Below are 23,075 nucleotides of genomic sequence, written 5' to 3'. Positions count from 1 at the left end.
CTGACGGCTCTGATGAAGATGAAGGACTTTGTTTAGATCAGTATAGAAACTGCTCATCCAGCGAATTTCAATGTGCTGATGGTAAATGCATACCAGGCAAGTACCACTTTTTCTTATTCATCTTTCTGATTGATATAATTCATCCAATATTTGATTTTTAAGTTTTGTGTTAAGAAACGTTCAAATAAAAAATTTGAGCATTTTTAGGAAAACATTTATTATTCAGGCAGATATACAAACCACTGACTTACTGATTCAGAACAACTTTTAAAATCGCAAGAAAAAGAAGAGAGATGTGCCTTCTGGTCTTTGACATGACATTATAATTATTGTAGCAGACAGAGGCCATGAAACTTGAGTACTTTGATCTGAGATAAAACTCGAGTGCTTTAACTTGAGTTTAATAGAAATTGAGCACCCCACTGACTGTACACATACCTATTTGGCCCTTGTGACACAGAATGTGGCACTTTCTATTTACAATGAAGTAGTAGGCTACGTTTAGGTGTAACACCTGAGATAAATGAGGAAAAATTAACAAAGATATGCCAATAGTTCCCTTGCGGCCAATGTTTTGGTATTTTCTCTACAGTATAAAGTAGCTGGAGCCTTCTTAGCGTGCAGAACCTTGGCTAGTTACGCAAAACTTACACATGAATATCTATTACGCCTTTGTGATGAAGAATGAGGTGCAAGCAATTGGGGCTATTTTAAGGTATGGAACTTAGGCCGATTAAAAAAAAAAAATACGCACAAATGACTATTGTGGGCTTGTGGTACTGACTAAGGCTCTATCTTTAGATGTTTTAGGGTTGTGTTAGGTTGCAAAACCTTGGATTGTTTAAAAACGTGCCATATAAGTATGATTACTCTGACAATCTAGGCTAGACTGAAGAATATTTTTAAGGAAAAGGGGGATTTGTAAAACCTATTTTTGAAGGATTTCCTTGAGAAAAATTATTTTTCGAACCTTGAGTGTATGCTCTCTTTCCGGAGAAATGTTATACTCCTGAAATTTATTCGGAAAAGAGTGCATTTTGCACCCACTGTTTTTTTCTATTTTTGAGGGGGCAGGGTTCTTTTGACCTGGCTCAGGGGAGGAGGGAATTTCCAACTAGATTTAAAGGCAACTGGATTTTGTAGTGAATCATGGAATAATGTTCTCAGTATTGACCCCTTGATCAGAGCGTGGAAATTGTACAAATAAGTACGAATATCTTAAAATTAGTTTCCTGAAAAAAAAGGTCGGAACCATTAAATAAGTCCATGAAGAATTATGGTATTGGCATGTCAAATTGGCAAATAAAGTCACATTGGCAAAAAGTATTAACAGCTTAAAAGCACAAGTTTCAAGTGCGATCTTATTTAATCTCATCTTAAAGCTCAATAACAATCTTAATAATTTAATTTTGATAAAGTAGTTTAATCTTAGCTTCTTATGTATAACCTGATGCTGACGTTCCAGTTCCAGAATTTGTATAAGGTATTTGTATAATGACATTCCAGTGACGTTCTTATAACCTGGTACGGACGTTTTGGTTCCAGAATTTGTGTAAGGTACATGGTATATGGGTGGTAAATGAAGTTCCAATGATGTTCTTATAGCCTGATGCTGACGTTCCAGTTCCAGAATTTGTATAAGGTACTTAGGTATATCACGATATATGATAGGTAAGTGACGTTCCAGTGACGTTCCAATGATATTCTTATAACCTGATGCTGAAGTTCCAGTTCTAGAATTTATATAAGGTACATAGGTATATGACGGTATATGACAGGTAAATGATGCGCTAACAAAAAAAATAATGAAGTTTTAAATGATATTTTCCAACTTAGGGCGATATCGATGCGACCACGACTATGACTGCAGAGATCAGTCTGATGAAATGAACTGCAATACCATGGTTTGTCCTAATAACACATTCCAATGTAAATCTGGTCATTGTATTGCTCAACAATTCAGATGTGACGGAGAGCGGGACTGCAGAGACGGAACTGATGAGGAAGGATGTGCCCCCCGATTTCCAAATGGAAGGTGAGTCCCTATTGCTTTCATCATTCATGCACTCATGAAAGGGTAAGTAGGAGATGAACAGCTGCCCCCCCTTCTCTGTCGGAATCCCTCCAATGACTTCTTCATTTTCAACTGTTTGAGGATAATAATTACTAGTCAAACCAAGTTTAGATTAGGAGTGGCAACCTAATAAAGGACGAAATACAGTCTATAGTAACTGACAGTTAAGAACATGTTTTGTGACATTTTTTTCATTTAAAGGTGATTAAGAAAAGATACCTATATACATTTATTTTAATAGGAAAGTTTTATTGCAGAAACAAATTAAAAAAAACAACTCAGTCTTAAAAATCAAGTAAAGTTTTTTTTTTTGCGTGGTTATCAGTGATATATCTCCTTTTTTTGTCCCCCAGTAGCCAAAAAATGTACTATTCTTCGTCTTGTTCCAGATTATGGGAGGCAGGATGCCCCTTCTCCCTCTCTAGGGTACAGCCTATGGTGTAAGAAAACGAATATAGATTTGATCATTACCATATTTAAATTCATTATATTCAAGTTACAGTGTTTTAGACGACTTCATTCTTGAATAGTATTGACCATGGTCAATTTACTTTCGTGGCTGTTTGGAAGTAGAATTTTTTTTTTGCGAAAGAAATTATTAGAGTTATAAAAAAAAATGTTAGTTTTGTTTATTTGTGAGCTCCCTAGTAAAAATCGAAGGTTTTCCCCTCAGATTGCGATGTTTAATTAATGGAATACAGGGGTACCAAGAGGGGCAGGGCATTGCCCTCTATATTTGAAAATCCCTTTTTTGGAGTTTTCATTGAAAAATTTCCAAAAATTTCACCTCAAATTCCCTCTCCTAGATTTTGCATTTTTTTTGTATTTCCATTTAAAAAATAGAAAATTTTCATTTCAAAATTGAATCCTCCCCCACTCTACATTTTAATTTTTAGCATATAGTGAAGTGTCTTTATTTTATCGTCTTCATTGACTTAAAATATTTTTTTCAATCAGAACTTAAAAAAAAAGATTTCGTTTTATTTTATTTCTTAAATTTTACATTTAAATTAAATAATAAAGAAAATTTCAAGTTTGTATTCTGCTATTTAAAATTGATGGAAAAGGATGATTATTTTTGTAATAATCGTTATAATTACTTTCTAATACACTTTAATGAGGGTTATTATTTATTTTATTTTATTTAGTATTATTGTGAAAAACCGAGTTAAGCATTTTAAATAAGGGAATTTCCAAAGTTCAAAGTTTATCCTATTGACGGTTCGTAAGACAAACTCAGAGGAGCAGTTTTGAAGTTTAAGCTAAAGAGGAGTTACTCCTTCAGGAGAGAGTGATTGACTCCTTGTTAAAACCTAATTGGTTTAAAACCTTATTAAGCTAGGAACTTGTACCCAATGAATTTGTTTAATACGGTGTTGCTCAAAACCATTTTGGCCCTTTTGAATAAAATCTTAAGCCAATTAGTGAAAAACTAAAAGTTGTGAAATTATAACTATAATATAGAGTTATAAACTCAGAGGAGCAGTTTTGAAGTTTAAGCTAAAGAGGAGTTACTCCTTCAGGAAAGAGTGATTGACTCCTCCTTGTTAAAACCTAATTGGTTTAAAACCTTATTAAGCTAGGAACTTGTACCCAATGAATTTGTTTAATACGGTGCTGCTCAAAACCATTTTGGCTCTTTTGAATAAAATCGTAAGCCAATAAGTGAAAAACTAAAAGTTATGAAATTATAACCATAAATAATATATATAATTATTATTAATTATAAATAATAAATAATTATTTATGGTAAATAACCATAAATAACCATTAATTCATAAATAAAAGCCATATTTATTTCACTCCAGGGATGTTTGACTTCTTTAATTGTTTTTATTTTTTAAATTAGATTTATTCATGACATCCCATTTAACCTTCTGTTGAACAGGTATCTGGTATACACTCAAAACAGTAAAAGTGCATTTGAGACCAGGTATAATGGAGGTTAAAAAGTGTAAACGTAAGTGTAGAATTGTAAAACAAAGTATAATTGAGAGAAAATGATAGACAAAATAATAATTACACCACTAGATATTAAACAATACTAAAAAAAAAAAATGTAATTTCAAGAAAAAACCTAATAATAAAAGATTGAGTATAAAAATCTTCCAGAGCCCTTGTGTCGGCTGAGGGCGTCAAATTAACCTTTCAGTTGCTGAGTCTTTTTACAGGGACAAGAAGCAAGCTTACCGCCAATCTTTGTTAAAGGGGGTATCGATTCTTGGGCCTCATATTGCCAATCAGAGTGTGAACCCACTGCTATCACAGGTTGTCTAATAATAATGGTCTTTATATTAAATAGAATTTGTGTTAAACTTGTAGCTTTGTGTTTGATTTATTAAATGTAAAATTAACTATGAATCTAATATATGCAAGGTTTTACAAGGAGAGGGGAGGGTTAAAGGTTTGCTAATGGTATATTGACGGGATAGTTCCTGTTATTACTGAAGCTCCTGATATTATTCTTATTACTGAGTTTATGATCTTATTGATATTAAGCTCCTGATGTTACTGAAGCTCCTGATATTACTCTTATTACTGAGTTTATGATCTTACTGATATTAAGCTCCTGATGTTACTGAAGCTCCTGATATTACTCTCATTACTGAGTTTATGATCTTACTGATATGAAGTTCCTGATGTTACTGAAGCTCCTGATATTACTCTTATTACTGAATTTATGATCTTACTGATATGAAGTTCCTGATGTTACTGAAGCTCCTGATATTACTCTTATTACTGAGTTTATGATCTTACTGATATGAAGTTCCTGATGTTACTGAAGCTCCTGATATTACTCTTATTACTGAATTTATGATCTTACTGATATGAAGTTCCTGATGTTACTGAAGCTCCTGATATTACTCTCATTACTGAGTTTATGATCTTACTGATATGAAGTTCCTGATGTTACTGAAGCTCCTGATATTACTCTTATTACTGAATTTATGATCTTACTGATATGAAGTTCCTGATGTTACTGAAGCTCCTGATATTACTCTTATTACTGAGTTTATGATCTTACTGATATTAAGCTCCTGGTGTTACTGAAGCTCCTGATATTACTCTCATTACTGAGTTTATGATCTTACTGATATGAAGTTCCTGATGTTACTGAAGCTCCTGATATTACTCTCATTACTGAGTTTATGATCTTACTGATATGAAGTTCCTGATGTTACTGAAGCTCCTGATATTACTCTTATTACTGAATTTATGATCTTACTGATATGAAGTTCCTGACGTTACTGAAGCTCCTGATATTACTCTTATTACTGAGCTTATGATCTTACTGATATGAGGTTCCTGATATTACTGAATATTGTGCTTCTCTAATTTTTTTTTATTCAAAAGATGGGAGGGGATAAGCACTTATGTGGATGCCTATTTTTTGGCAAGTTTTTTGTTTGCAAATAAACTTTTATCCATCTATTCCATAGGTTTTGTCCAGAAGACCGATTTGAATGTAAGAACCATGTTTGTGTCGACGAAGAAGATAAATGTGACGGTAGCGATGACTGTGGTGATGGAAGTGATGAAAGCACAGACATGTGCCAGAGCTTGTGCACTGGTCTGGGCAGATTCAGATGCAACAATGGAAGGTGTGTAGATTTTTTGTGCTTTACAAAATAACTTAAGTGTAAAATTTTTAATTAGTACGGGCAGGGGGCAAAGGGAGTGCCATTAAATTTTATGGACATGTCTAGGCTTCAAGACTCTTGCCAGTCTCACGTGCTTTTGAGATGCTTTATCCCCCTATCCCTTATTGTTCAAGTGTATTCATGCTCTCCTTTTAGACGGAACTCCCACCTAGGAGACCATGTACCGCTAGGCTCCTAAAAAATGTTTTTCAAGAATAAATTTTAAAAGTATTACAAATAGTCTGTTTAATATGGGTCAGTAATAAAGTAGTATTTTAACCCTAATCGTAAGTTCCTTATAATTCGTATACTAAAGGGGGTTGCAAATCTGGATGAAGAGGTGTAGACTTGGAAGAAAAATTGAGAATTACCTCCCTCCCTGGAGCTACGAGTGTTGCTATGGAAGCAATGGGATAAGAATAACAACGATTTTTTTGTAGGAAAGGGGGTGTAGATTCTTTCCAACTATGTATTAATGATATATTTTATTATTTGTGCTTCTACTATTTATTTGCGTTACGCTATCTTTTCTTTACAATTTTTCTTTCATTTAATAAAGTTTTTCATTCGAACACCCAATCTTCCTTTTCTTGTTTTTTCCCTTTGGCTATTAAAACTCATCCAGCCTTCGTTATTATTAATTTTGCAGGAACAGAGATTTAGAGAAATTATTATTTAGTTTCCAACTTTCTTTCTAAAACAAAACACTCGCAACTTGGCTTTAAATGCTTTTTTAAGTACGAGACAAAAACAAATTTGTTTTAAATTTTAAGTTTTCAATTTGTTGTGCATTTTTTCTTTCATTTAACTCATTTTTTATTAGAACAACCAATCTTCCTTTTCTTGTTTTTTCCCTTTTGGCTATTAAAACTCATCCAACCTTCGTTATTATTCATTTTGTAGGAACAGAGATTTAGCGAAATTATTATTTAGTTCGCCGTTTTTAGTTTTAGCTTGCACATTTTTTCCTATTTTTTTCTTTTTTCTTTACTTTCTGTTCCTTAGTTATCACAAAAATTTTATAGCTTCTTGTTTTTTGATTCTGGGTATCATCCTTCTCTGTGGCCTCTTATGAGGAAACATTGTAATAACAAAATTCTTATTTATAAAAAATTTCTGCTATTCAGATTTTCTGTGTCGCTCCACTTCAATTTACGTCTTATCCACTATATTTTTGAATCGTTTTAATCTTTTTTGCATGTACTTGAATTTGGAATATCGGTAAATTCAAATATTCAATAAAAAAAATAGTCCCTTCTGGGCTTGACTGAATCTATAGCAGAAAAGCCTTTTTTTTAATTCTATAATCTTTGAAACAAGTATTTGCGAATCTTTGCTGAAGAAAAATAGTTAAAAAATAAAAAAATAAATAGAAAATAAATAAATAAATAAAAAATAAATGAAAAATAAATAAATAGAAAAAATAACATTAAAAATAGGGAAACGCTGAAAACTAAAACTAAAATAGCTCTGTGATGTCGGAGTGGGTTTGATCTCAGCTTGGTAAGACGGGGCCCAGAGTTCAAACCCGCTGTGGCAAACACGCTGAAGGTCTGACGCAAGGAACTTACAAGTCAGGAAGCGTTTAATTTATCTTAATTAATTGTTAGTTAAGACTCTGTTAAATTCAATTCTCTGCATGGAGTAAAGCAATAAATTTATTGAAATTCAAATTTTATTAAAATTAATTTTATTAAAGTGTAAAGTAAGAATTTATAATGTTCCATTCAGAAGAGGCCAGGATAAAAAGAATCGAATTCAATAGGTTTGGGGCTCAATTAGATTTTTTTGCAGGGTCCAAATGGGTCTAATCGCCCTTTATCTGGTCCTGACGACAAAAATGGTACCTTAATTCTGTTTTATACAAGCAGACTTGATATTCCTGAAACAGAACTAAAAATTTAATAGAAATCCTAGTTAACAATGCAGCAAATATATAAAAATTCAAATTTTCTAATACAATAGGTATTTCTATACAAGTCGTACAATTCTGTGCAGCGGGATAGGTCCTAGAGTCTTTAGGATAATGTTTAACTAATAGAAATCAGTAAAAATCGTAATCAGGGAAAATCGTATAACAGGAAAAATTACTAATTTAATTAATTAATTAAATTAATTAATTAAATTACATTAAATAATGTTAAAAATAATAACAACTAATATAGTTATTGTTATTTATAGTTGGGGTATATTAATAGTTGTTCATAGTTGGGGATTTATAGTTGGGTTATAGTTATAGTTATTCATAATTGGGGTTATAGTTATAGTTATTCACAGTTGGGGATTCATAGTTGGGGTTATAGTTATTCATAGTTGGAGTTATAGTTATTCATAGTTGGGGTTATTACAACTGACTGAGAATATGTACACATTGCAGATGCATTCCACAATGGCAGACCTGTGATGGTGTTGATAATTGTAGTGATGGTTCTGATGAGAATAATATAACAATGTGCCTTAAGCACAGAGAATGTGACTTCACCACAGAATTCCAATGCGCAAATCACAACTGTATTGACAAGTAAGTCTTAGCACTTTAGTTCATAAACTGTGTAACTTTGTAATCGCATAATTCTTTTAAGTCGTGAATAATTTGTAATTTATAAATCGTGTTTTTTAATTCATAACTTGTAAAATCCGAAAATTCAGAAAAATCCTGAAATTCATAGAGGATCAGGTGGAATGACCCATCTTAAAGTCCCCTTTACCTCAAACACCGACAATATGACTTCACCACAGAATTTCAATGTGCAAATCACAACTGTATTGACAAGTAGTCTTAGCACTTTAGCTGATAAACTGTGTAATTGTCTATTTGCATAATTTTTTCAAGTCGTGAATAATTCGCAATTTATAAATGGTGTTTTTTAGTTCGTAACTCGTAAAATCGGAAAATTCGGTAAAATCGTAAAATTTGGTAAAATCGTATAATTCATAGAGGGCCTGAGAATGTGACTTTGCTACAGAATTCCAATGCGCAAATCACAACTGTATTGACAAGTAAGTCTTAGCACTTTAGTTCATAAACTGTGTAACTGTGTATTTGCATAATTCTTTTAAATCGTGAATAATTCGTAATTTATAAATCGTGTTTTTTAATTCGTAACTCGTAAAATCGGAAAATTGGGTAAAATTGTATAATTCATAGAGGGCCAGGTGGAATGGCCCATCTTAAGATCCACTATGCTAGAAACGCAGAGAATGTGACTCTGCTACAGAATTCCAATGCACAAATCACAACTGTATTGACAAGTAAATCTTACTACTTTTATTCATAAATAATTTGATTACATAGTTTACCAAAGCGTAAATAATTCGTATTCTCAATTTGCGAAATCGAATAATTTGATTAAAATCAAATAATTCGTAGAGGTGCAGGTGGGGTGGCCCACCTTAAGGCTCTCTGTACCTCAAACACAGAGAATGTGACCTTTACCACTGAATTCGAACGTTCTCATCACAACTGTATTGACGAATAAGTTTCACCACTTTTTTTCATAAATCGTATAATCGTATAACTCGTAAAATCATAAATAATTTGTATTTCGTAAATTCTATTTTATAATTCGTAATTTGTAAAATTGAAAAATTTGGTAAAATTATATAGTTCGTAGAGGTCCAAGTGGAATGACTCATCTCAAGGTTCCCTGGGCCTCAAGTACAGGGAATTTGACTTTACCCCATAATTCCATTGCGTAAGTCACTACCACATTGACAAGTAAGGCTTAACAGTTTCGTTATAAGCCTTATAGTTCTATAATCGTGTAAGTAGTAAAATCGTGAACAGTTCGTAGTTGATAAATCGTGTTTTCATTATGAAACTCGTAAAATCGAAAAGTTCTGTAAAATACGCATTGATAAGTAAGTTTTACCGCTTTTCTTCGTAAAATCTGAAAAACAATACTTACGGATGTATAGTTTTTAGAGGACTAGATGGAATAGCCAATATCAAGGCTCAGGACTTAATATCGACCATACGAAGAAAGTGAAAATATCCCATAAATGAAGTAGAAGAAAGGGTTTATTTAGCATCCCTCTTTTTAAGATGTTTTAGTCCTTATTCCCCAATAAAAAGGAATAGATATTTCGTAACGAGGACTTGCCAGGTGAGGTAGCTGCTTTAACCGTGCAGATGGAGAATATGCTAAACATGTATAAACGATTTAAGCATTTCCTAGATACCTACTGCTATCTAAGTTTTCTTCTCATAGAAAAGTCACGGTAGATGTCTAAATTATTAGCTTTTTTGTGTAATGTAAAGGAAGATAAGCTAATTCTTGCCCTACTAACATGTTTTCTGCTAGTTTTAAAAGAATTAAAAGAGATATCTTAGAATTTTAATTCACTTTCTAGAATAATTTATTGTGGTTTATGCTTATGATGCATTTGTGTAAATGATCAAATCATACTTTTAAATTCTTTAATTATTAGGTCAATGTTATGTGACTTAAAGGATGACTGCGGTGATGAAAGTGACGAAAGAGGCTGTCATAAGGCAAAATCTTGCTCTGTGGAAGATAACGGTGGATGTGAACACAGCTGTCACAATGTCACTGGAGGAGGTTACATATGTGTTTGCAATAAAGGGTACATCATATCGAGAAGCAATCCCAAAATCTGTGATGATATTGATGAATGTGCAACCTTTGGTCATAATTGTTCTCAAGTGTGTACTAACCTTAAAGGCTCTTATATGTGCAGTTGTCTTGAAGGATTCACACCAGTTGATCCTCAAAGAAGCATATGCAAGGCTGATTCACCTTTGGTGGTGCTCATAGCGTCTGGTGATGACATAACAGCTGTCAATGTAACTGGAAGAAATCATCAAGTGGAGGTAATTTATATTCTTTTATTTCTACTACTTCTACTAACAACTCACTGCAGCACCAAGCCGCCAGAGGCCAAAACAGCTACGCACGCTCCTTCTCCGTCGCGACCTATTGAAAAAAACCTCTTTACACCCTACCCAGGAAGTTCCCATTTCCCTCACAACATCTTCCCACCCCAAACTGGGAAGAGTTGTTCTTCATCTGCAGAACGTGCTCTAACCATCTCAACCTTTCTCGCATTATAGCTCTAGAAAGCAATATTGGGAAATACACTTTTTGTCCAGCTACTGTTGAGCATACTTTTTTAGTTTGGTCGTCCAAATTTTTCCACGGATTCTCTGTTTGGGGTGGGAGGGCCGAAGGAGAGTGTTTTCAACATCCAATATGAAATTTGTGGCAGGTCTCCTACTTTCTCGTGTTTCTACCGTTTTTTCCTTATTAATGGTCTTTTTTGTAATTTTTTTATGCTACAGTAGTTCCACTACAATTTTACGCCTTTATTCCATTTTTGAGGTTTTATTATATGCCGTTTTCCGTTTAGTCCACCCATCTTGACCCAGAGATATTTGAAAGAAAATCTAGGATAACTTCAAACTAAATCTAAAAATAAGTACAAGATTTAAGATTTTGGCTAGCTTAGAAAAGAAAGAGAATCAAAGATGAAATTTTGCTTAACTTTATTTTCCTTCTTTTTATTCTCTTTTTTTTCTGTCAATATGTTCTAGGAGCCTAAGTGTGTATTTTTGAAGGGAAGAAATTTGAATTTTGTTTGGTGATAGGGGCTGGTTTTCAGTGTTTTGAGGGTTTTTTTTATGATAGTTTGGGTTTCAGATTATGGGTTCAGAATGATGAAAAGGAAAGAGAAAAGGGTTATATTTTTTGTTTCTTGTTCAACTTTTTTGGTTGTCTTAGAAGAAATCAGTAGAATTATCATTAAATGGAATATTGGTGGTTTTATATACATAATGGGATCATGTACAAGCATTTGGTTCAGGAATAAAGTGATATATATTTTTTTTATTTTTGAATAAGGAAAAAAAAATCGTAAGATACTAGATGAGTCACTGTCAAGATGTCAAGTGTGATTGACAGATAGGTCATTGTTAACTTCTTGGATGTGAAATAATTAAAATAAATAGTTAATCAGACATTTATTACGATTAATTTAAAATAATTAATATGGGTTAATTACTTTATTAGTCTCGTACTGGAAGAAGGAATAAAGCAAGCCTTTTATTATTAATTGTATCATTAATCTATGTGTCGTTTAGTATTTTAATTTGTAAAAAAAATTGTGACAAAGCAGATGGCTAATTGTTAAGATGTCAAGAGTGATTGTCAGATGAGTTACAGAATCATTTTCAGTTTGTCTGATAATATTAAAATAAATGATTGAAATAATAAAAGTTATAATTAGAATAATCAATTAAGATAATAACGTAAAATAATTATAAGTATCAAAATTATCTTAGTCGTGTTTGATTTATTGGAATAAAATATGCCGTATCGTTTGGAAAAGCTGGTAAATCTATAAGAATTAAAATTTGTATTAACGTAAATTTTAAATCCCTTATTTAGTTTTCAATTATCAATATATAAGAAAGTTTTATTTATATATTTTTATTAACTAACTAGGTTAACTCATTATTTAGGCGAATTACATATTTTAGATAACTAATGAGAGCCTTTCACCTTCCCAGGTCGTTCGTAGAGAGCGTCGTATTGACAGCCTTGATTACGACATAAACAGCAGAATTGTTTATTGGGCTGATGGCGCTGACCGCGTAATTAAACGCTCTTTCATCCCAGATGGGTCTGATGTACAAATTGGCCATGCACAAAATTTGAATATACCGATTGGGGATAGCGCCAGACCAACATCTATATCTGTAGATTGGGTTTCGGAAGTCCTATATTTCATCGAGGCTGATAAACAAGGAGCCAAAGGAAAAACAAGAATTGTGGCTACAACTCTAGATGGCAGATATAAAAGATCAGTTGTTACAGGGGCGCTGGAGAACCCAACATCTTTGGCTCTTAATCCAGCTACAGGTAATATTCTTTTCTCTTCATCTTACCAATAATCATTTTTCATTTCTCTTTTTGTCGATTTCCTTTCATTATCTTCTTCTTCCCAATGACCTATTTTTCTCTTATAAACTTACTTGTCCTTTTCCTTACCTACATCTACATGTCTATCTAGTACTGGCCTTTGAGACTGATATCATGAATCTACTCATAGTTGATTTTTGAGGAGGAGGGGAGGGAGTTGGATAGTTTTGGCAACAATTAAGTTTTAGAAAACTATGTCGCTCCTTAATTAGTTGAGATGGGAGTAGTAGTGTAACCATAAAAAATGATAATTTACTGTTTTTAGTTTCCATTAAATTTTTATTATATAAATATACTTTAACATCGCAAAGTTTAAAAAATGCAAAAATACATGAAGTTAAAATACTACAGGTGCCCCTGAAAGTATGTTTTTTGGGAGGAATTATAACTGAATCCAGCTACAAGTGCATTTTCCTTTTCTTATCAACATTCATAGGTGAACCTAGTTCTGACTTCTGAGGCTTAGATCGTAAATTCAGTAATAGGTGGAATTTGAGGCTGAGGGGGGATTTAGGGGAAATACAAACTTTCAGCACATTATGCCGTTTCTTAACTGTATGTGATGGTTTGGTATGTGCCTGTAGCTTAAGGATTAGAGTAGTGGTGGCTCTATTTCTGGACAGTGCAAATGTCCCCCCCTCCCTGTTTTTCTGCACTACAATGGTGAACACTAAATTTCTATTGTTTTTTTAATTTTTAAACTCCTATTAAGGTGCTTGAGGATGAGGGGGGATTTAGAGAAAACCCGAACTTTCAACACATTATGCCGTTTCTTAACTGTATGTGATGGTTTGGTATGTGCCTGTAGCTTAAGGATTAGAGTAGTGGTGGCTCTATTTCTGGACAGTGCAAATGTCCCCCCCTCCCTGTTTTTCTGCACTACAATGGTGAACACTAAATTTCTATTGTCTTTTTAATTTTTAAACTCCTATTAAGGTGCTTGAGGATGAGGGGGGATTTAGAGAAAACCCGAACTTTCAACACATTATGCCGTTTCTTAACTGTATGTGATGGTTTGGTATGTGCCTGTAGCTTAAGGATTAGAGTAGTGGTGGCTCTATTTCTGGACAGTGCAAATGTCCCCCCCCTCCCTGTTTTTCTGCACTACAATGGTAAACATTAAATTTCTTTTATTTATATTTTTCCACTCCTATTAAGGTAATTAATTAACTTATTATCACAATTGTATTTGTTGTATATCTTGTCCCCCCCCCCTCAGTTTATGAAGTTTAAAACTGCTACCATATTAAACTTAAAAATTTCTTTTATGCTTAACTGTTTTTTATTTGAGAAGTCGCAAAAACATTAAAAAAAAAAAAAGAAAAAATAAGGTGCTTCTAAATGGACATCAAAATATTTTTGGAAATAATTTGAGGAGGCTCAGAATCTTTGGCAAGAATCCAAAACAAGGGGTGGAAAATTACATAAAAATAGAAAGCTAAGCAAGGTGCCGCCGAATTAGTTGCAAAGTATGCTTTCGAGAGCAATTAAAAGTGAGTCCGAGTCCTTGACTCTTTACGCAGCTTCTTTCCAGTATCTATAGGTGTAGCTTATATTGAAGTTTAAGGATTAGCGTCTTAGATCATAAATGTAGCTATGGTCGAGTGTTCAGGATGAGGGGAGTAAGGGGTTAAAGAAAATGTCAACTTTCAGCTGACTATGTCATTTCTTGGTAATCTGATGGACGTGTAGTAGTCTTAGGACAAGACGTAAGGATTTTCATCTTTTATTTAAGAAATATAAAAATAAAGAAGGTGCCCCAAGAATTGGTGCCTAAGGGAAGTTTTTGGGAGTAACAAAAGTAGGGTTAGGAGTTCTACTCTGAAGGGCTTGGACCAAAGATCGACATTTAGAATAGAGCACTATATGACGTAGCCTACATCATATAACGTGATCCAGCAAAACTATAAGAATAATGGCAAAAACTGAAAAAGATATACTTCTATATAATATAATATATTCTATTTGTCTCAATCATTCTTTACTTTTGCCCAAAGAGAAAAACATGTAGTTCAGCTATATACTAGCCTATATAATAGACGGCCTAATACAGACCAAATATAGTCCTTTGGAACAAACACGAGAAAAACTAACTTCAATAAACTCGAAAAAAGAACAAATTGTGTCAAAATACAATATGCTATAGAAAAAAATTGTAAAACATTTTAAGACCAATGGCATGGGTCAGAATTATTTTGCGATTTTTGGGGGCCTCTAGTTTTAAGCTCAACTTACTTTATTGATAAGTTAGGATTTAGACAGTGGAGCTTACAAGTATCAAATATGTCAAAAATTATGGGTTTTGGGTATGAGCAATTTAACTGTATATTTGGATTTTATTATAGTTGTTAATTTTTTTTTAAGAATTTTCTGAGATATCTTTAGCCTAACTGTATATAGGTATTTTCGAAGACCACACTGCCTTTCCATGACGTTGAATAACAGTTTTCAAATAGGGATAAATCATTTTATTAGACAGTGAAAAAAAAAAACAATAAAAAAAAATGCTGTATGTTTTGATCACATATACAAGTGACTGTCATCAACATATATACTGATGATGGTGGACATTTGATGACTTCTATTGATGAAGGTCACAGTGTATGTGATCAAAATATCTAGTATTTTTTTTATTACTTTTTCACTTTCTAATAAAAGGATTTATCCCTATTTGAACTGTTATTTAGTTTAATTGTATATTTAAATCCATTTCAATCGTTTTCAATACTCAAGCAGTTTTGTGTGGAGAAGGTTGTGCCACAGGAACGTTCTCGAAAGCTAAAAAGAATTTGGAATTATGTCAATTACGAAGAATAAACTTGAAAATATAATAGATATATATATATATATATATATATATATATATATATATATATATATATATATATATATATATATAATAAAAAAATAAAAATAAATTAATAGATAAATGAAATAGATATTAAAAAAATATAAATAAAAAAAATGCATAAGATAAAATTAAATAAATAAAACATATATAATAAATATAATAAAAATAAACTTAGAAAATATGTGACTATGAAATATCAATGGAGAAACTTCAATATATTACCAGTAGTTCTATAAGTTAATCTTAAGCTAAACTCAAGAGACTGTTTTTTTTTCAGAACTATCCATATATTATAACGCTCCACTATATTCATAGTGTATTTAAAATTTAATGTATATAGATATTATTGTATATAAAAATATTGTATATTATTTAGAATATAAGTATTTAAAGTGTATAAATATATTAAATATAATATATTTACTTTATTCATTATATTTTTCTATTGAAAATAATTAAGTGTGAAAATGATCAAATATATATATTTTGTCTCATAACCCACTTAAAAAATTGGAGTGGATTAAGAAACTGAGAATTAAGAAAAGTAAAATAAGAGTAATGTTGGAAAGTATTGGGAGTGGAAGTAATGATAAAGTGAGAAAGTAGAAGTGGAATACCATGAAAAAATCAATTGAAAATATGACGAAAAAGCTATGCTAGCTCCTAACCAATCTTCTAGACATAATTGTTTTGACTTTAGCATTCCGTGCGTGACTTCTTTAAGGTAGTTGGGCATTACCTTTGCTAACAATTTAGTCTCTTTTAGTAATAAAATTGTTTCTGATGCTAAGGTTAAACTTCAAGTGGGTTATTCTAAAATTGTTGTGAACAGGGGGAAATACAACCGCAAAGCCCTTTCACAAATTTATTCTTGCTTTTGTGATCACTCGGTTTTATATCTTTCTGGATTGTATCCTGTTTTAAAAAGAAAATATTTAAAGGCTCTCAAGTCATCTTGTTTTCGTTTCCTCCAATTTTTGTTGTATTCTAAAATGTTTTCTATAGTAATTTAATGTGTTATCAGAAGTTTTTTTTTGTGTGTGTGTGTTCGTTTTATACTCCGCTGCTTCAAGTGGGTCACAAATAAATTATTATAAGAGAATAAAGGTAAAAACAGAAAAAAACACATGACAAAAAAAAATTAACAATATAAGAATAACTTAACCACCATTACAACAAAATGAACAACTATATAAAATTGAGAAAAAATATTGAAGCATATGGATTTGTTCACATTAAATAATTATATATATATATATATTAATGCCATGAAAAAATCAATTGAAAATATGACGAAAAAGCTATGCTAGCTTCACCTCTCACAGAGACTATCTGTCTTGGAATTACTCTAATTAGGCTTTTTAGTCTTTTATCATCACTTTGACCAAATTTTCCACTTAGACAGGACGAACTCGGTCTCAGCATGGCCTTATTAAACTGAACAAGTTCAAATAACAGAGTCTGAAAAGAAAATAAATTCATTGAAAATCTAAACCTTATAAAAAGAGGTTGATCTAAACCGACAAACCAAAGGAAAAAAACCCACTAAACCTTTTAATATTGATAGTAACTCATAGAAAAAAAACTATTGTTACTTTATGCTTTTATATTTACCAGTGGTGCACTCAGAAAATATTTATGTGTGGTCTCATTGGGGGTCCCTCGGCCAACCAACAGAAAATTTTGACTATTCCTTAGAAAAAATGTATTTTAAGGCATTATTTCAAGTTTATTTTAGCTCTTTGAATGTAAGTTTTGAGTAGGTACTAGGGAATGAATGATAAAATCGAGCACATTAAAATAGTTTTAAAAACAGAATGAAATTTTTTTTCTTGAGAGGAGGGGGGCTAAAGCCCATTTAGACCATACATTGGGTGCGCGCCTGGTGTCTACTAATAGCTCTTTGATATAGTTTGTATAACACAAATTTTATGGTCTGAGGTTTGGTAATTAGGGCTTTTTTTCTCAAAACTACTATTTTGCATTTCTATTTTGTGTAGCCAAAATGATTTTTCTTTTGGTTTTTGATTTTTTATTGAATATTAATAATGGTATTTTTGAATTCTATGGGTTTTTTTAAGAAAACACAAAAAAAGTTTCTTTTCAAAATCTTTAAGAAATCTTAAAGAACGGGGTTTGCTCGTTCTCACATAGAAGAATATTGTGAAAACCTTAGATCAAGTTGAACTTACTACATGTATAAATGTCATTAACTCTTTACCGATCATTAATCCGATGAAAGAAAAAAAAAATCATTGACATTTTGGGCGATCGCTATCTGAACCGAGTATTGTACAGTCAGAGTTAGAAAGCTTCTGGTTCTTACAAGAGAGTATAATTTTTTTCTTTCCTATGGCTATTGTCTTACTGGCCTGCTACTAGCTACTTAAAATGGTTTGTCAATCCATTGTTGCGTCAATTCTTATTTATATTGACTAATAAATAAAGGTCCTAACGACCGTTGTAGCTTCGGAAGGTGAAGAGCATGGCATTAGACTTCACAGTCCGTATTAACAGTGTTGATTTTCGTTTTAAGCTTCGGAAGGTGAAGAGCATGGCATTAGACTTCACAGACCGTATTTACAGTGTTGATTTTCGTTTTAAGCTTCGGAAGGTGAAGAGCATGGCATTAGACTTCACAGTCCGTATTAACAGTGTTGATTTTCGTTTTAAGCTTCGGAAGGTGAAGAGCATGGCATTAGACTTCACAGACCGTATTTACAGTGTTGATTTTCGTTTTAAGCTTCGGAAGGTGAAGAGCATGGCATTAGACTTCACAGTCCGTATTAACAGTGTTGATTTTCGTTTTAAGCTTCGGAAGGTGAAGAGTGTGGCATTAGACTTCACAGACCGTATTTACAGTGTTGATTTTCGTTTTAAGCTTCGGAAGGTGAAGAGCATGGCATTAGACTTCACAGTCCGTATTAACAGTGTTGATTTTCGTTTTAAGCTTCGGAAGGTGAAGAGCATGGCATTAGACTTCACAGACCGTATTTACAGTGTTGATTTTCGTTTTAAGCTTCGGAAGGTGAAGAGCATGGCATTAGACTTCACAGTCCGTATTAACAGTGTTGATTTTCGTTTTAAGCTTCGGAAGGTGAAGAGCATGGCATTAGACTTCACAGACCGTATTTACAGTGTTGATTTTCGTTTTAAGCTTCGGAAGGTGAAGAGCATGGCATTAGACTTCACAGACCGTATTTACAGTGTTGATTTTCGTTTTAAGCTTCGGAAGGTGAAGAGCATGGCATTAGACTTCACAGTCCGTATTTACAGTGTTGATTTTCGTTTTAAGCTTCGGAAGGTGAAGAGCATGGCATTAGACTTCACAGACCGTATTTACAGTGTTGATTTTCGTTTTAAGCTTCGGAAGGTGAAGAGCATGGCATTAGACTTCACAGACCGTATTTACAGTGTTGATTTTCGTTTTAAGCTTCGGAAGGTGAAGAGCATGGCATTAGACTTCACAGTCCGTTTTAACAGTGTTGATTTTCGTTTTAAGCTTCGGAAGGTGAAGAGCATGGCATTAGACTTCACAGTCCGTATTAACAGTGTTGATTTTCGTTTTAAGCTTCGGAAGGTGAAGAGCATGGCATTAGACTTCACAGACCGTATTTACAGTGTTGATTTTCGTTTTAAGCTTCGGAAGGTGAAGAGCATGGCATTAGACTTCACAGTCCGTATTAACAGTGTTGATTTTCGTTTTAAGCTTCGGAAGGTGAAGAGCATGGCATTAGACTTCACAGTCCGTATTTACAGTGTTGATTTTCATTTTAAGGCCCTTCGGCCAGGAAATACAGTAGGGGTTGTGATGGTTGGCCCTTCGGCCAACCATCCTGTACTTGTGCACAATCCCGCTGTTCAATTTCCCCAGATTTTGTCCGGATACCTATTCAGAGCGAGGTTGACTCTGGCGAAGCTTGTGGATTCAATTCAGTGACTCCTGTTCCAAACTAAATAATAGTGACCCCACTCCTAGATTTGAACCCCCGTCCTAGCGGACTAAAAATTTCAAGTCTAGCGTGCCAACAACTCGGCTAGTGAAGGACTAAGGATTTAGACACCTTAAATTTTCAATTATTATTATCGCCTTTTTCTTGTAATTTGTTAATTAAATCGACTGACACTAAATTTTATATTTAAATTAAATATGATTTATTGCTTTTATTCTGAGTGGCTTGATAGCTTGATGTATTTTGAGGAAAAATTGACTACCATTTTGCTGTTAGTCAAAATTGACATGGCCCAAAATATGCTCATACATACTTAAATTACAGAAATTGCGCATTTCAAAAGTTAAAGAGAGAGAAGATACAGAAAGAGACAAAGGAGCGGGTTTTATTTAACTGGCAATAATCAGCAATAACGATTTTTATAAATATACTTAAATATTAAAATACAAAATGTCGTTGAAGTATTCAATTATAATATTAAATTTGTATAACAAAAATACTCAGTCATATAATATATATATTTTTTCAGGAACAATGTTCTGGGCTGATGCTGGTACTGCTCCTCGTATTGAGTCTTCTTGGATGGACGGAAGTAAGCGACGTGTTCTTGTCTCAGATCGTCTTGGCCACCCAACTGGTCTCACCGTTGATCATAGCATGGGTGGCAATGTCTACTGGGCAGATGCTAAGCTCAACATTATTGAGAGTATGAGACCAGATGGTAGTGGCAGAACTGTCGTACTTCGAGGTGACTATTTAGATCATCCAATTGCTTTAGATGTGTATGAATCATCTGTATTCTGGGTGACTCGTGACAAAGGGGAACTGAGAAAGCAAGATAAGTTTGGAAGAGGAGTTTACGTCCGTCTGGCTAAAGATATAACATCACCCAGCTCTGTGAAAATATTTACAGACTTCAGATACAACACTACCTTAAGCAATGCATGCTTAAACGCCCAGTGTTCTCATTTGTGTTTGCTTGTACCCGGTGGACATAAATGTGTATGTCCAGACAGTACTGGAACACAGATGGCGAGTGAAGTATTATGTGATGCACCATACGAGAAAGCGAAAGCTCTGCCTTTCCGCTGTGCCTGTCAAAACGGTGGCACTTGTGATGTAGATGAGAACGGCAACATGATGTGCAAATGTCCAACTGACTTCCAGGGTAGATACTGCGAATTTTTTGTCCAGAAGAGACTTGTGCCAGAAGAGTCCACTAACAGTGCTGCTATTGCAATACCAATTGTTCTGGTCATAATTCTATTAGCTCTTGGAGTTGCTGGTGGTTTTATATATGTGAAAAGATATAGGGGAAAGGGCAGCTCTTTCGGTCCTCTCAGTAGCCCGAGCGTTGCCTTCCGACAGGGCACAAATGTTGAGTTCGGTCCGACCGCGCCTCAAAGCCCTGACGCTGCTACAGAAGTAGATAAACCAAGAGATTTTACCAACCCAGTTTATGAAGCGATGCAAGATATACCAGCAGGTAGTGTAAACCCGGTTATTGAAACTGCTGTACTGACGCCATCTAGCGTGGTACACAAATCATCCCCGCGAATCAACTTAAAACGAAGAGAGCTAGATGTTAATGAAGTTGATACAGGAAAAGATACCCAACAACTTGTGGTAGAGGAAGAGTTTTCAGAGTGTTAACTGGACTTGCCTGACTTATGGAATGCCATAATAATCAATTATTATATGATAGGCCTATGTAATTGTGCCTTCTGTTTGGGCTGTCAACTGAATCCATCCGTCCAGATTCCTAACAGATAAATGTTGTTTTAAATTATGAAGGTTTTTACTGTTGAACAGATTGTAAATAGGAATTTGTTATTTTATGCGAACGAAGATTAATAAATTATTGTTTAACTAATATTCTTTTCCTTTGAGTTTATTTTCTAGCCCAACGCCATGGCTACAATGGCTCAAGAAGCACAAATAAGCATAAGCATTTCCGCACTTAGGGTTGAATTTTTTCGCTGCAGTTTTAAAACGGAATTATTATATTCCAGTCACCAATACTATATTAGAATATAATATCCCCTGTAAATATGCCTTGTAGATGTAGATTTACTAAATTTCGTAGTTACAAATAGATTACCCAAAGATTTACGTTCGACATTTAGAACAGTACTGTTCTGAACATATTCTGAATCTAATAAAGGCGTTCTCATGTAGATGGTAAATTTCGCAGTTACATTTAGATTTCCCAAAGATTTACTTCTGACATTTAGAACACCTACATCTACCAGGGAATACAATACTCTATATAGTAGTAGTAAAAGAGATATTCTACTTTTCATTAAAAATCTGTATTACACTCCCACCAAAAGCTTTCTTGAGCTAAATGATACTTTTTGTCCATCTGTTAAAGAATTGAGAGACCAAAATAGTATGAATGGTGCACTAAATTGGTTACTCAGCAGGTGTACGTCAATTGGGGGTGCGGGGGATATTCTTCCCCCTCCCCCCTAAATTCTGAAATAATTACTTTTTGGTAATTTCAATGGAGAAAAACTTTTGCCCTCCTAGAGTTATATATATACTTTTGCCCCCCACCACCTCCAACATGAATTGGCACCGCTGAATTAAGGAGAATAGTGAATGAAACCTGGTATCAGAAAAGGTGTATTTAATAACTTTTTCCTTATTGCTATCCAGGTTAAAATGTATGGGAAGTAATTTGAATGAAATATTTCGATTATTCTTTCCTGTGAATATACTGTAAGTATCATCAAGAAATCCCCGTTTTCCCGTCATTTTCAACCTGAAGAAACTTCTCCAGAGTACGTCATTAGGAATACCGTTATAGAAAGAATGTGGAGATCACCACTGCTCGTGGACTTAGGGAAGAGGCAGAGGGGGTACTTGCCCCGGTCGCAGAAATTTTTGAGACAAAGAATTCCGATAAGTAATTAAATGGCTTTAATCATTTATTTAATCTTTTCAATTTCATTTTATTAAATACTTAATAACTTACTAAATAGTTAAAAATAAAAATGACCTAAAAAAAATAAACATAAAACAATAATAATTAAAACAATTAATGATAACTAAACAATATAAGTCATAAATAAAAAATAATAGAAAATATTGATCAATTAATAAACTAAAAACAATTTCATTAAAGAATGAAAATTTTATTCATTTGCTTTGTTTCCAATCTTGTTGTGAATAAATTTTGATTGATCAGCAGCGTTGGCAACGCTTTGTCGGTTTTTCGACCAAATTATACCATGAAATATTTGTTGTGACGCAATCACAGTATTCAAAGTTAGTTCACATTTTGCGGATAAAATATTAGAATCAAATGAAAAACAAGCAATTTCTATTCTAAAAATTGCCGCTTGTCATCGATGCCATCTAGCACTTCTTTTTTTGGCGTAATAATAAACCAACTATAGTTTAGCGACTGTGAAAGGCAAATTAACTGTAGTTCTAAGTGTTTGGAGAAAAAAAAAATTGTGAATTAAAAAAAATAGGTCAGAAAACTTAACACTTGATGGAGATGATGATTTCTTTTCCGACCTTAGTGACAGTTACAATTATTTTAAGTTAGTTATAATCTTTGGATTAGTACTTTGTTTGTAACCTTAGAGATTGGTTACGCCCACA

At 33.2% G+C, this 23,075-nt stretch overlaps 1 protein-coding gene across 4 annotated transcripts; it reads left to right on the top strand.

Moving 5' to 3' along the window:
* Positions 1-6: 6 nt before the first annotated feature.
* Positions 7-21,333, top strand: LOC136033193 (low-density lipoprotein receptor-related protein 2-like). 4 transcript variants are annotated; one of them, XM_065713901.1, is made up of 7 exons: positions 7-96; positions 1,837-2,035; positions 5,515-5,676; positions 8,093-8,236; positions 10,147-10,549; positions 12,245-12,596; positions 19,990-21,333. In XM_065713901.1, the coding sequence occupies exons 2-7, from the start codon at positions 1,887-1,889 to the stop codon at positions 21,111-21,113; spliced, it is 2,334 nt and encodes a 777-aa protein (XP_065569973.1). In that variant the 5' UTR covers positions 7-96; positions 1,837-1,886; the 3' UTR covers positions 21,114-21,333. The 4 variants fall into 4 exon arrangements, with proteins under 4 accessions (XP_065569973.1, XP_065569976.1, XP_065569974.1 ...); XM_065713904.1 differs by lacking the exons at positions 7-96; positions 1,837-2,035; positions 5,515-5,676; positions 8,093-8,236 and adding an exon at positions 8,429-8,488; XM_065713902.1 differs by lacking the exons at positions 7-96; positions 1,837-2,035; positions 5,515-5,676; positions 8,093-8,236 and adding an exon at positions 8,664-8,715.
* The last annotated feature ends 1,742 nt before the right edge of the window (positions 21,334-23,075 follow it).

The sequence above is a fragment of the Artemia franciscana genome, chromosome 11 (genome assembly GCF_032884065.1).
Source record: "Artemia franciscana chromosome 11, ASM3288406v1, whole genome shotgun sequence".
Classification (NCBI taxonomy): Eukaryota; Metazoa; Arthropoda; class Branchiopoda; order Anostraca; family Artemiidae; genus Artemia; species Artemia franciscana.
This window is presented reverse-complemented; position numbering and strand designations above follow the sequence as displayed.

Excerpts from the sequence above, each read along its gene's own strand:
- LOC136033193 (XM_065713901.1), top strand. The coding sequence starts at position 1,887 with ATGAACTGCAATACCATGGTTTGTCCTAATAACACATTCCAATGTAAA. Across the intron at positions 5,677-8,092 it reads TTCAGATGCAACAATGGAAG|ATGCATTCCACAATGGCAGA; the intron begins GTGTGTAGATTT and ends TACACATTGCAG. Across the intron at positions 12,597-19,989 it reads GGCTCTTAATCCAGCTACAG|GAACAATGTTCTGGGCTGAT; the intron begins GTAATATTCTTT and ends ATATTTTTTCAG.